The sequence below is a fragment of the Heterocephalus glaber genome, unplaced genomic scaffold, assembly GCF_053883595.1.
Source record: "Heterocephalus glaber isolate CG9 unplaced genomic scaffold, H.glaber_assembly_v1.0 deba00001572, whole genome shotgun sequence".
NCBI lineage: Eukaryota > Metazoa > Chordata > Mammalia > Rodentia > Bathyergidae > Heterocephalus > Heterocephalus glaber.
Window position 1 is genome coordinate 20815832 of NW_028258357.1, and position 13563 is coordinate 20829394.

Sequence of the window (13563 nt, forward strand, 5' to 3'; positions counted from 1 at the left end):
TTTTTATTTTTAATTTTGCACTGTCATGGTAGAGGCTGCCATCCGATGCCTGGTGTGCTCTGCTGCCCTTTCATTCCGCTCCTGAGGCTCAGGCGCGTGGAAGCCCTGTGCTCGTGGGCATGGCTGTGGCTCAGCAGCACTCACTGGGGCCCAGTGGAGGGCCCCACAGACAGTCTGGGGCTTGGAACCTCGCGTGAGGGGTGCTGTACCACGGCCTAGAGCCTCGCACCCCAATTTTTCACCGCTTTCTCCCCTTCTGTTAGAGTAGGGAGAGGACCTGTCCGGCTCCCTGTCCTGGCGCAGCGGCTCCAGCCCTTCTTGCCTGGGCTGCTGGTGACAGATGCCCTCTGGAGCTGCCTGCACCCTGCAGTGGGACACATGGTGCATCCCAGCGACTGGCTGCCTGCAGGCGCTCAGTGGCGAGCACTTTGCTTTATATTTAGTGTTGTCTCTTCTGCTGTTATTCCTTACTAGTTTATACTTTATACTTTCCTTGTGATTATTTGAATTGGGTTTTTGGAGGAATTTCCTGAAATATATGTATTTACTCTATCGAATTTAACCAAAAATCTTAGGCTTTATTTCTTTCTTACATAATTTCTAGTTAAACTGATTTTTAAACAGAGAGCACACTAAGAGACCGTGGAGGTCATGGAGAGTGGTGGTGGCTGTCATCACCATCACCACCAGCGGAAGTCGGTTCCAGGGCACATGATGGACAGCCTTAGGCCCAGGAAACATTATGGGAGCTCACAAGAAAGGTGGGGAAAAGTAATGAGAAACAGGTAACCAGCTACCACATAAAAATGTAGATTTGTTCTGCACTGCAAGAGAAACCACCAACAGAGCTAAGATACAACGTACAATGTGGGAAGAAATTTTTAGCAGCTGTACCTCAAAGGTCTACTATCGAGAATATATAAAGAATTGAAAAAAATCAGACCCCCCAAATTCAAAGACCCAATTCAAAAATGGGCATCTGAAATGAACAGACATTTCTCAAACAAAGAAGTAAAAGCAGCAAATAAATACATGAAAAAATGTTCAGCATCACTGGCCATTCGAGAGATGTAGATGAAAACAACACTGAGATTCCACCTCACCCCAGAAAGAATGGCTGCTATCAAGAAATCAACCAATAAAAAATGCTGGCAGGGGTGTGGAGAGAAAGGAACGCTTCTCCATTGTTGGTGGGAGTGCAGACTGGTACAACCACTGTGAAAATCAGTATGGAGATACCTCAAAGAACCAGCACTAGAGGTCCCATTGGACCCAGCTATTCCCCTGCTGGGTATCTTCCCCAAAGAATTAAAAGAATCATACCACAGTGATATATGTGCACCCATGTTTATAGTGGCACAGTTTGTAATAGCTAAAGCTTGGAAACAGCCCAAATGCCCATCAACTGGAAACTGGATAAAGAAGATGTGTTTTTTTTATAAAATGGAGTACTACTCAGCCATAAAGAATGAGAAACTAGAGTCATTTATAGCTAAATGAATGCATATCGAGGCCATACTCTTAAGTGAAATAAATAGGACACATGTGTGTAAGTACCGAATAGTTTCTCTAGTGTGAGAAACTGAACGTGTAAATAAGGAGGAAAATGATTAAAATGAATAATTGACAATTTGAAATAGGAAAAGGTCCAAGGGTTTGGGGGTGGCGGGAGGGGAAGGGGAAAGGGAGGAAGGGAAAGGAAAAATTATGAGAAAAAAAAAATGGAAACAGTCTGTGTAAATAGGGAAGGGTGGAGGGGTGAAGGGCGCACAGGGAATGGGGGAAAAAGAGCAACCAAGATACATCATGTACAGGTACAAGCACCCAGTGATAAATGTAAATGCATTGTGTACCTAAAATGTACCAATTAATTTTGTTTTTAAATGTAGATTTTCAGCTGGGCACTGTGATACAGGCCTGTAGTCCCAGCTACTGGGGAGGCTGAGGTGGGAAAATCATTTGAACCTAGGAATTTGAGGCCAGCCTGATAACATATAGAGAACCCTATCTCAGAAAACCCCCCAAAAAACCACCCAAGCTCAACATGTACCCTCCCTCCCATCCCTCTCCAAAACTGGTCTTTAGAACATGGAGACTCAGTGAAAAGAAAGTGTTTTCTTAAAAACTACTGTAAACCTTAAAGAATAATTCTGTACAAATTAATATTTGTTTCCTATTGTTTCATATTTTGGTAAATTTATTTTTAAAGCATTTACTTGTAGATTATTGCTTGTTCTTTGCATGTATTTCTGTTTCATTGAACAATGATTGCTACAATAAACTGTCTTATTTCTTGTAGATCAGTGATACAGTAAACAGTGCAAAAACTGAACATACAGCCATGAAAGGAATTTCAGTGAAAAACAAACCAGAATTCAAAGCAACAGATTTGAATCCCATTTTACATTCACCTTTGGCATCTAATGCTTCTAATCATAATAGTTGTGTGGCGGATATGCTAAGGAAAAATGAAGGTATAAGGAGATCATTTTAAATAAAACTAAACCTTCTTGTAACGTTGGTGGGGGATGTTAGAGTCACTGCAAAAGTAAATGTTACGTGGTTTTGATCCATTTTCCCAAGAATAAAATACCTGCTGTACTGAGCCTAGATAGAGGCTGGAGTCCGGCAGCAGCAGGCCCCTCGCTGGTGTGAGGCCAGGCCTGGGTGTGGAGTTTGAGGAAAGCGCCCTGTGGCACTTGAGGTTGGCCAGTGTGTGGACTCTCACTGCCTGTTACAGAACTTTAACTGCATGGAATTATTTATGTTGGGCATGGATTTTGTCTGTTTGTTCATGTCTTTCCCTTGCACTCAGATCTGAGCTTAGTAAATACTAGTCATTTAATGAATATTTGTTTAGCAAGTCACTGGATTATCCTTGGAAATAGTTCAGCTATGAGAACCGGTGACTAGTCCTTTGCATTCATAAGACATCTTATTTGGTGATGTTCGTATTTGAATATTCTGATGCCACTTGAGATATATCAAGCATTGCCTCTGATTTTGTTATCTGACATTATTTTGTAAATCTCACTTTGATAGATCCCTGACATAAGAACATGTGACTTTATTTTTAATTTGAAAACCATTATATCTGATACAAAGCTAATTCTTCAATGATTCAAATTTAATAAGATGAATTCTTTTTATTTCCATTTTTCTTTGAATCCATGGTAGATAAAAATATTCACGGAAGATAATTTCTCTCACATATGCCTTATGGGAGAGGAGAGCACTTTTGTTTTATTGACTTTGTGGATATAAAGTAATTATAAATCATATTTATAAAATCTTGGTTCTGGACTTCAATTTAAATTTTCTTACATTGCTTTTCTATGTGTCTTTCAAAAAAGTTTGTATTCTGAAAATCTGAGACTTGAGATTTCAGAATCTTAACGCCCTCTCCGTCCTAACTTGGGTGAATGGGAAGCCAGACGGTTGCGCAGTGGTGTCGGGCGCATCTGAGATGCTCAGTGTGTCAGGGTGGCTTCCTCGCTCAGGCCAGCACGAGTTTGACTTTCTCGGCATGTTGGAGTAACTGCTAAAGAATGTTTCAAAAATTGGATAAGCTGATTGTATTTGCAAAAGAGCTCCCAGCCTCACCTTCGGGAAGAGATATAGTATGCAATGGTTAGAACACTTGTTTGGGGTTCTTGTAGGATTCTGGAGGTGCCTTGAGACTAAAGCAGTGGGTGAGACAAAGTAAAAGAAAATACATCATTGAAGAGACTTTAAGTTGCATTTACAGAACCCAGTAGCTGGTTGGATATGGAAGTGATAGCGAGTTGACCATGGCTCCCAGGTTTTTCAGTTGAACAGAATGAATAATGATACTCTTCATCAAGATAAGTGATTTGGAAAAGGTTCAGCTTTGAATTTACTATCTTCGAGGCATATGAGGAACATACTGGTGAAGATTGCTAACTGGCAGTTGTATGTTAGGTCTGGGGTCCAGGAGGCAGTCCTCAGTTAGAAGTTCAAATTCGGAAATTAACACTACCCTTGGGCCGGGGATTTAGCTCAGTGGTTCCACCACCTGCCTTGCAAGCGCAAGGACCCATGTTCAATCCCCGGTACCAAACAAATTAACACTACCCTGGTGTACCTTCTACAAGAGCAGGTACTTGGCCAACTTATTTATTCTAGATTCCCAGCGCTTGATGCAGTGCCCGGGACGTATGCATTTGAGGGATGCATGATCATGAATGATATTCAAAGCACAGCTAGGGGAAAGGCAGCTTAGGAACACCAGAATGTAAAGCATTATTTGAAGAAGAAAAACTGACTGAAGAGATGGAGAGGGTTAGGAAAAGGCAAAACGCTGGTGACTTTTCCCTCGGCAGTGGGGATCACAGCTGGAGGCTGGTGGGGGGCGGGGGGTTCTCTCCACCGCGGGAAGCGGTGTGGGCATGGAGCTCCTGCCTTCCTGCACCACTGTGGGAACAAGCCCTGTGTGATAGTGGATCTTCAGGGTGTGGATGAGTGAATGTAAATAACAGAAAAACAGCTTCACAAAAGGAATATATGATCAGCATTGTTTGCATCGCAGAAAGGTCAAGTAAATGAAAAGTGTGAGCAACCTGTAGAAATCATTGATGTTTGCCAGAGCCACTTTGTTAGTGTCCTGTGTGTTAGAAATCAACCTTTAGGGGCGGTCAGGGACATAGAAATTGCTCTGGAGGGAATTAGTAGGGAGCCATGGTAACTGGAGGGGACTTCTGGGTCAAGGAAGATGTGTATTTGTTTGCTTGAGAAAGTTGATGATATTCAGGATCTGAGAACCAACGATCTGAAAGTCCTGAAAAGGCAAGAATATTTGAATGCAGGTCTCAAAATATGGGACAAGGAATGGGCCCAAGAGCTCAGCAAGTCAGATGAGGTCAGCTCATCTTCTGAAACAGGAAGAGAGAGTGAGCATGGTCTTAAACACATCTCTAGTTGGGGCAGGAAAATGTTTAGCCTAAAGAGGGGCTGAAAAGCCGGGCATCCACAGTGCGTACAATGTGCTTTCCCCTAAACGTTTTGTGGCTAATGTTAGTTGTGCTTGTGATTTTAGAACTGAAAGCACCAAGAAATACATGACAAAAACAGTGAGACACTAAATATCTCCAGGCATTGCACTAATATTTGATCTTTTTCCCTTACACATAGGTCCTCACACTTCAGCAAATGTAGGTGTGCTAAGTAGTTGCCTGGACTTAAGAACGGTAATCCCAGAAACTTGCGCATCCAGTATCGTTTCCAGTGCACAATCATTGGTGACCCAGCAGACCATAAAAACCGAGTCATCCAGTACAAACGGGGCGGTTGTTAAAGATGAGACTTCACTCCCAGCACTCAGTGCCAAAGCCGAAGGTGCGAGTGTGTCTCGAATACTGTATGTCAAACCATTTATGGGTGTGTGTGTGTGTGTGTGTGTGTGTGTATTGTCTTAGGTGAGAATTGCATTTCATTTTGGATTCAGAGCCAGGGAGTTAGCTCAGTGGTTCCGCTGCCTGCCTCGAAAGCGCAATGTCCCAAGTTCGATCTCTGGTACCAAAAAAAAAATAAAAATAACATCATTTTGGATTCAATCATACGTAAGCAGAGAAAGTGTGTCAGTTAAAATCACTATTTAAGCACAGTCTGCTCTCTTCCATAAAACTTAGACTAGCGCACATAGAGGTACACTCAGACTGCATCTTCCCTACCATGAATAAATTCAGCATTTTTCCTCAGAAGGAGTCAGTTCTAGACTGTGGATTAACAATTCTCAGCCTGACTGAGTTCTAATTGTTAATTGTGTCTCTTCTTTGGGGAACATTTTCTGGGAGTCCCAGCTAGTTACCAAACCCCTGTGGAAATGCACTTCATGAATTGAGCAAAAGGGTCCGTATTTCTAGTTAATGTGTCCCCCTCCAGTCGTTTTTCCCATTTTTTTATTGTGGTAAAATAAACACAAGATGAAATTTACCATCTTCACCTTTTTTAAGTGTACAGTTCAATGATATTCAATATCTATATATTTATAAATTATATTTTAATATACATAACTAAGTGACTGTGTAAGCCTTAATGAGTTAATCGTTTAATTTGTAGTTGATGAAACATGTGCTCTACCTGCCACTAAGATGAGCCGTGTGGAGATCCACGCCACAGCCGTGCCGTTCTCTGTAAGTACATGACCCGGCAAGGTGCATGTTTACACATTACTGTGTGCTTTCAGATGCCGAGCAGCTTCTCGGTCAATCCGTGAGAACATTCTCATGCTCATTTAGTAGTGAATTGATATAAATTTAGAAGTAAATGGTCAGAGGAAAATATTCACAATATAATGCTTAGTGGAAAAAGCTTGATAAAATAATACATACCCTGTGCTCCCAATTTTGATAAAATATACGTAATGCAGACAGTCATACCTGTACCCACACACATGCACAGCGAGGTGCTGGATCACTCTCCGAGTTGTGGGACACAAATAATTTTGACTTCTCTCCCTGTTTTCCCATAATGAGATGCATTACCTTTATAATCAGAAATGCATGTGTGTGTGTATGTAGGTGATATTATGGTTAAAAGATAGGACACGTTAGGGAGCAGAAGAACCTAAATGGTCCTCTGACTGCTTGGTAGGAGCACCGTGGAGTACTGCAGGGTGGGACTGGCCTGGCGGGACCACAGCCCAGTAGTCTGTGACATTATGTGGTTTTGTGGGAGGCCAGCAAGCTGCTCTGCGTGGCACCCAACTTCAGAAGTTAGGAAGGTACCTCACAGACACCAAGATTGTCTCGATTCAAGAAATCCAGTCTAAGAATAATACATACGTATGTGTATGTGTGAGGGTTTTTATTATCGGTCATTTCTAACTTACTGCTATAAGCCAGAGTTTTTATTTGACCTAACATTTACCTTTTAGAATCATGAAGTGTTGTTTGTATTAATTTCCTTCCAAGTTTTTGGATTTGGAGCATTTGTTAACCGTTACCACGCTCACCTTTCCGGAATGTAGTCCTCATGACCCTTCTCAGGGAAGGGGGATTAAGATGAACTTTTTCTTTGAATCTGTTTTGCAATGTGTCTACCCAGGATTGTATTTGCTATTTCATTTGGAGGCGGTTGTTTTATAAAAGTTATTGAAGAGAATTTTTGCAACTTAAAAAATGAAGACAAGTTTAAAACTATTCCTTTTTCTTTAAAGATTTTTTCATTAGTTCACTTTGTCATGTGTGATAGCCTAAATAACAAAAAAAATGTGAATGATAAGCATGTACCTCTGCTGTTATATATTTAAGACAGAAATAAATAACTGAAGTGCACATTTGTTTTGAGCTTCTGGAAACAGTGTCTCATTTATAAGAAGATGGCTTAAAAAGGTTAGTTCCAGGGATAAGTATAATTCACTTATCACTAAAGTAGCTTAAGGTAGAGGAAGTTTATTTGTTTTTAAAAGCAGGGTAAAAATGTAAAACTGTTTAATGGATTCCTCTTTAGTAAATACTAAAGTATATTCAAATTGCATTTTAGTTTTGAACATTTTTTTTTCTCCTTTTAGGTTTGGAGAATCTCAAGTATTTCAAATGCAAAGGTCACTGAATTTCTGCTAGTTGTTTTTTAATCAAGACAAAAGCCAGCTTGGACTGAATTTTTCTTTACGTGCTCCTTTCAGAGCAAGCTGTAATGTTTTCCTGAAGGGATTGCATTTTCTGAGAGTCTGAGTGACAGTGACCTGTCACGGCTGGCATTTAACCTGTCACTGACTGGACAGCCAGGCTGATAGCACTGGGGACAGAGCCTGGCTGGAGCGTGCCCCTCACCCCGCACCCCGGGTTTGATTGGTTTCCCTGTCCACTGTCAGTGAAGACCCGATTTACCGATGAGCTGTCAGTGTTGTGCCGTTCCCTGTACACCTGCTCGTAGATCACTGCATGGGTTTGTTAGAGCTTGAAACCTCTGAAGTGCTCCATGGGAGTCTTCATAACTTTCTCTCTCTCTCAAATTAGAAAGAGACTCCTTCAAATCCAGGGGCCACAGTGAAAGCAGGAGAACGACAGTGGTGTGACGTGGGGATTTTTAAAAACAATACTGCACTGGTGAGCCAGTTTTACTTGCTGCCGAAAGGGAAGCAGAGCACCTCAAAGGTAACCATGGTGTACTTTCTGCACCTCTGCCTGTGTGGCGTACAGCTTGAGTGCGATTGTTTTTGTAACTGATTCAGGTTCCATAAATGAGTACCCTTAGGATCTGGTTGTACTCTGTAATTGAGAGTTCTGTATGCTTAGCTGTCTTATATCGTTGTTGTTATTGTTATTATTGTTATTATTTAGTACCAGGAATCAAACTCTGGACCTTGCGCTTCCCAGGCAAGCACAGTGCCACTGAGCTAAATCCCTGGTGCTGTCTTGTATTGTTTATTAAGGTTCTTTTTATAGAATACAGTATATCACAGGAGTGTCATTTAAAAAATCTTATACAGTCACTGAGCTGGGTTTCACATCCTAAAAATCTGATCTGACCAGCTAAAATGAGTATTTTTTTTGAAATGTCTCCAATTTTGTGTTTAAAGAATTGGTTTCTTACTATTTTTATTCCTGATTTTCCAATTTAAAAAATTTAAAAGCCTCTATGTGCTATTAATGTTCCCTTGATTCTGAAGCCCCTTCAGGAGACGTTGTGTGGGACATGAAGCCTCTAAGAATTATGAAATAGGTACGACCCTAAGGCATGCTGAACTGATGCTCTTCTTATAATGGAGAATTTCCAAAAGGGAACTTCGGGGAGATAACTACTCATTTTGATTCTCTAGTTCTTCCCAAGTGGAGAAAGTAAGATGCACTTCTCTGACCACAAAAATACAAAGTCTAGGGTGCTCCAGAAATGAAAAACTTGATAGTGCCAGTGGGATGGTGCAGTAGGAAGTGGGTGTGTGAGCTCCGGTGAAGAGTCCTGGCAGGGGGCGGTGCACTGCACACCTGCAGCCCCAGCCCTCCGGGAGGCCAAGGCAAAAGGCTCAGAACTTCGAGCCTAGTCTGGGCCACTTGGTGTCAAGGCCCTGGGTTCGATCCCCGCACCTCTGTATGTAGTGTAAATCCCCTTCAGGCCAGGTGTGTGCAGTGTACACGAACCAAATGGGCTTTGTGTTCAGACTGAGTCCGGACCCCAGGAGACTGCCTTGTGTTTATGCAAATATTCCAAAGTCTGACAAAAGTCAGAAATCCAAAACATTTCCTGTCCCAAGCATTTTGGATAAGGGTACCCACCATATATCATATATTTTCATTTATCTAATATTATATCTGGTATCCCTCTTTTTCAGATTGAGTTTTTCCAATTCTTGACAAAACAGAAATTCTAGTTCATTTTTTGTTAGTATTATGCCTGATGAAATTTCTGGCTGAAGTTGGATATTATATATAAGGACATTTCCATATCTGAGGACCTGTTAGCTATCTGATTGTCCCTCAAAAGAGAATATAAAATGTAGAGCCAGTAAACTTGGGTTTGTTTCTTTTGTTTTGGTGCCGGGGATCGAGCTGGGGTCCTTGTGCTTGTGAAGCAGGCGGCAGATAAGCTTGGGTTTGAATCACTGGTTCCAGCACACAGCAGTGTGAACTGGAACAAGTCACTTGTTTGTTGTTTTGTTTTTTTGGTACTGGGGATCGAACTCAGGACCTTGCACTTGCGAGGCAGGTGTGGTGCCAGTGAGCTAAATCCCTGGCCCAACAAGTCACTTGTTTAATCTCTCTGAGACTCAGTTTCCTCATCTAGAAAATAAGATGACCTAGCTCCCATAAAGTAAGAAGACATTTGGCATTTCCTGTCTCACATGGCTGTCGGGTGGGAGCTAGGGAGAATATGTAAAAGCTGTTTGAAAGAGGCGCCGAGGATTTAGCTCAGTGGTCCTGCCGTCTGCCTCAAAAGCACAAGCTCCTGAGTTCAATCCCTAGAACCAAAAAAAAAAAAAAACGGTTTGAAAGTTGTGAACCTGTGATCTTCCTACGTAGTTAACATGACATTTATTCAGTGTCCTAAGTGTGCATTTTACAAAGCTTTACAGATATGCTGGTGGCCACTTTTCTGTCCAGCCTCCTTGCCTGTCTCTGACAGGCATTGTGCTGTTACTTGACATAAATCTGAGATTTCTGCTCCAAGCCAAGTTCAGATGGGAAAGGGATAGTTGTTACTTTGTCTGTAGTGGTTGTTAATTTTTTTCTGCCTTTATAGCCTTCACATGCAGAATACCTCTGCATATCTCTTCATATGCAGTGATTCTTAGCTGGAAAAGCCACTTTTCATTTGGTAAGGATCACTGATTTATGGATTTAATTGCTTCTATATTGAAAGAGTCATTCTTTGTATGTGGGACAGAAATAAATAAATGTGAGCTGGAACTGTAAAACGTAATTCATTCTTTAAAAGTTTTGTTGAATGAATATTAAATAATTTTAAGTATGAAATAATAAATTAACTGTGCCCCTTATTTGACTTTTGTATATATTACATTTTAGGTGGAAAATGCAGATGTTCCTGACTACAGTTTACTTAAGAAACAAGATCTTGTTCCAGGCACGGGCTATCGATTCAGGGTGGCTGCAATCAATGGTTGTGGAATAGGCCCCTTCAGCAAAGTCAGTGAGTTTAAAACGTGCATTCCCGGTTTTCCTGGAGCCCCTTCTGCAGTCCGAATTTCAAAGGTGAGATGTCAGATCAAGACTTGGTGACTTAAGTTATTTCAGAAACTTTAGAAATTCTTGTTAGCATCTGATGAAATGAGGTTACCTAAAAGAGGTGGATTAAATACTTTTTTGCCAATTGCTCATGGTATTTTTAAGTGCTAAACTTCAGAATTACAGCATTCAAGTCACAGAAAGGCAGGGAAATCTTTTGGCTTTGTTCTTGTTAGATAAACCAGAAATTCATGCTGGAGAATTTTAGTAGAATACGTGAAATTGAATTACATTTTATACTAAGTCCTGTCCTTCCTTAGGGCAGAAAAGGCCTGCATTTAGTGCAGAAAAATTCCCCTTCTGGGATGTTACAGGCCAACACTTGAGCCTCACTGTGTTTGTGGAAAATGGGAGTGTGCTGGGTGTGGTGATGCAGGCCTATAATCCCAGCACTCAGGAGGCTGAGGCAGGAGGATCACCATGAGTGGGAGGCTACCCTGGACTACATAGAGAGACCCTGTCGCAAAAAAGAAAAGTGGGCATGAGCTAAGCAGTGTAGATCCGCCGAAGGTAGTTTTGATTTTTGGGGGTTTTTTTTGCGGTACTGGGGATCGAACTCAGGACCTTGCACTTGCAAGGCAGGCACGGTGCCACTGAGCTAAATCCCCGGCCCTGAGATAGATTTTTAAAAGATCGACAGTACATCTAACATCTAAGGCAGTTACTTTAAGAGAAAGAAGCATTGTGTGTCCTAAAGATAGACGTAGCATATGTGCTCCTAGAGAAGACTTTGAGAACCTCCACGTGTCCCCCTTTTCTAGAACGTGGAAGGCATCCACCTTTCCTGGGAACCGCCAACCTCCCCTTCCGGAAACATCCTGGAGTACTCAGCCTACCTGGCCATCCGCACGGCCCAGATACAGGACAACCCGAGTCAGCTCGTGTTCATGCGGGTTTACTGCGGCCTCAAGACCTCGTGCATAGTGACTGCCGGGCAGCTCGCGAACGCGCACATCGACTTCTCGTCCAGGCCCGCCATTGTGTTCCGCATCTCGGCCAAGAACGAGAAGGGGTATGGACCCGCCACGCAGGTGCGATGGCTTCAAGGTAACAATAAGAAGGCGCCTGTAAGTTGAATTATCTTACCGAAGCTGTTGTGATGGCACTTATTTATTAGCAACTGGCGATGAAGATCCGCCGTTTGGAAAAATACTCTCCGACTGTATTTCCAGCAGTTATGAATTTGAATTTGTAAGCTGTCCTTAAAATGTATTTGCTCCCTTATAGATCCAAATAAAGATAGAAAAGAACCCAAGACTGAAAATTAGTACATGGATTCTTCCTCATATGTATAGCTCTTTTATAGAGAAAAACGTGAAACTGTGCTAAAGCTAGGAGGGCTTATCACCTGGTCCTTTTGTAAAGCTCTGTAACTCCGCCTGCCTAGGGTTGCTGAGATGGTTCGGGGCGGCTGTGCCCTTCCCTGTCTTGAGAAGGAAGTGTCCTCCGCACTGTGGCCCACGTCCTGGCCCTCGCTCTGGCTGTCTCCGTGCATGCTGCCTCTCACAGCTCCTATACTTGGATAACACCTGGGAGACTGATTCTGGTGGACATTTCACTCCTTTCTTCATTTACATTTAGCACAAAGATCAAGAACTTGACCAAGACAAAGGCAAGCTTAGAGACTCTGCTGTTGAATTTTTATTCTTTTTCAAGAATATTGGTAAGATACAAAAAGAATAATGAGTATTTTTGATTCATACCAAGCCAGTCTACTTGAGTCTATTTTTGGCTAAAGCACAAAATTTACCTGGCCCTTAATCTCCTCCTTAACAGGTGAGGGCTAGAAGAGTTTACCTTTACTGTCTTTTTCAACCCTAGAATTTTGTATATTCACCCGAAGCAGACTATATCCCTGAATATGTTCACGTCCTCAATGACTCTAACTTCTTTTGCTGAAATTAAAACCTTCACAATTTAAAAATTCAAAATTAAAGTATGTGTCCTCTTATTGCAGAAAGAAAGAAGCACCTTAATAAGACTTAAGTTTGGAATAGTGTTTTAAACATTTGTAAGATTTTGTAAATGCTCTAGATGTTTTATTTTTGCATTATTTTTACCTCAAAATTGTATAAACTTTTTTATAAAAGAATTATAAGCATTAGACAGCTAACTCAGGTTACTCCCAACCTTAAAATGCAGATAGGAGTTATAAACACTCTGCTACAGGTAACCTGTTTTAAACTTTTAGGCACTGCCAGGTTCCACTGCCTATTCAAATGTGGAATAACCATGTAGAGAGCAATAACTGCAGAGGAGATTGAGACCCAGTCTCAGTCTGCAGTCACTGCTAGGGCCCAGGTCTGTCCGTTCATACCACGTAACCGTACGCCAGGTTGGGTTGACTGGGTAGCTGTGTCACCAAACTTTTATGTATAATATCCCCAGCAAAGGTGGAATTCATTGTGCAGAATTGATATGTATGCATGCTCCAGTGACTAATTTAAAGTGTATAGAATATTTTAATATATAATTTTTGTAAAGAACTGGGATTTTTATATTACAGTATTTGTAATTGTGTCTCACTAATTTTCTCTTGAAGAAAATATGCAAACTGTTAGACACATAAGGAGTGGTTTCCAAACCCTAAAGATAAAATAAATGCACTGTTGTGGTGGTGTTAGAAAACCGTTCTTCGTGGCTATATGAATCTTTGGTCTTTACATGTCTGCGTCACCAACGGTGTTCACAAGAAGTTTCTCTGGTCTCTTAGCCCCGCGCCTTCCGTCACTCTGCATTTGCTTAATTTATATGCTTGCTTTTTGCACTCGTAGGATTTTAACTTACCTCATTGTTATGTTTGTAATCATTTGTATAGCTGCCGTAATGTATCTGATACAGGCTAAACAAATGCTTAGCC

At 41.5% G+C, this 13563-nt stretch overlaps 1 protein-coding gene across 5 annotated transcripts in view; it reads left to right on the plus strand.

Moving 5' to 3' along the window:
- The window catches only part of Hcfc2 (host cell factor C2), a 32157-nt gene extending 18821 nt beyond the window's left edge, over positions 1–13336 (plus strand). For 2 of the 5 annotated variants that reach the window (XM_013072293.3, XM_087192720.1), the window contains 7 exons: positions 2300–2474; positions 5152–5355; positions 6079–6152; positions 7532–7564; positions 7980–8117; positions 10485–10670; positions 11465–13336. In XM_013072293.3, the coding sequence (XP_012927747.1) occupies positions 2300–2474; positions 5152–5355; positions 6079–6152; positions 7532–7564; positions 7980–8117; positions 10485–10670; positions 11465–11779 (1125 nt within the window). In that variant the 3' untranslated portion in view covers positions 11780–13336. Of the gene's footprint in view, positions 1–2299; positions 2475–5151; positions 5356–6078; positions 6153–7531; positions 7565–7979; positions 8118–10200; positions 10422–10484; positions 10671–11464 lie in introns of those variants that run through there. The other 3 variants (XM_004844827.3, XM_087192722.1, XM_087192721.1) reach the window with 2 other exon arrangements.
- The last annotated feature ends 227 nt before the right edge of the window (positions 13337–13563 follow it).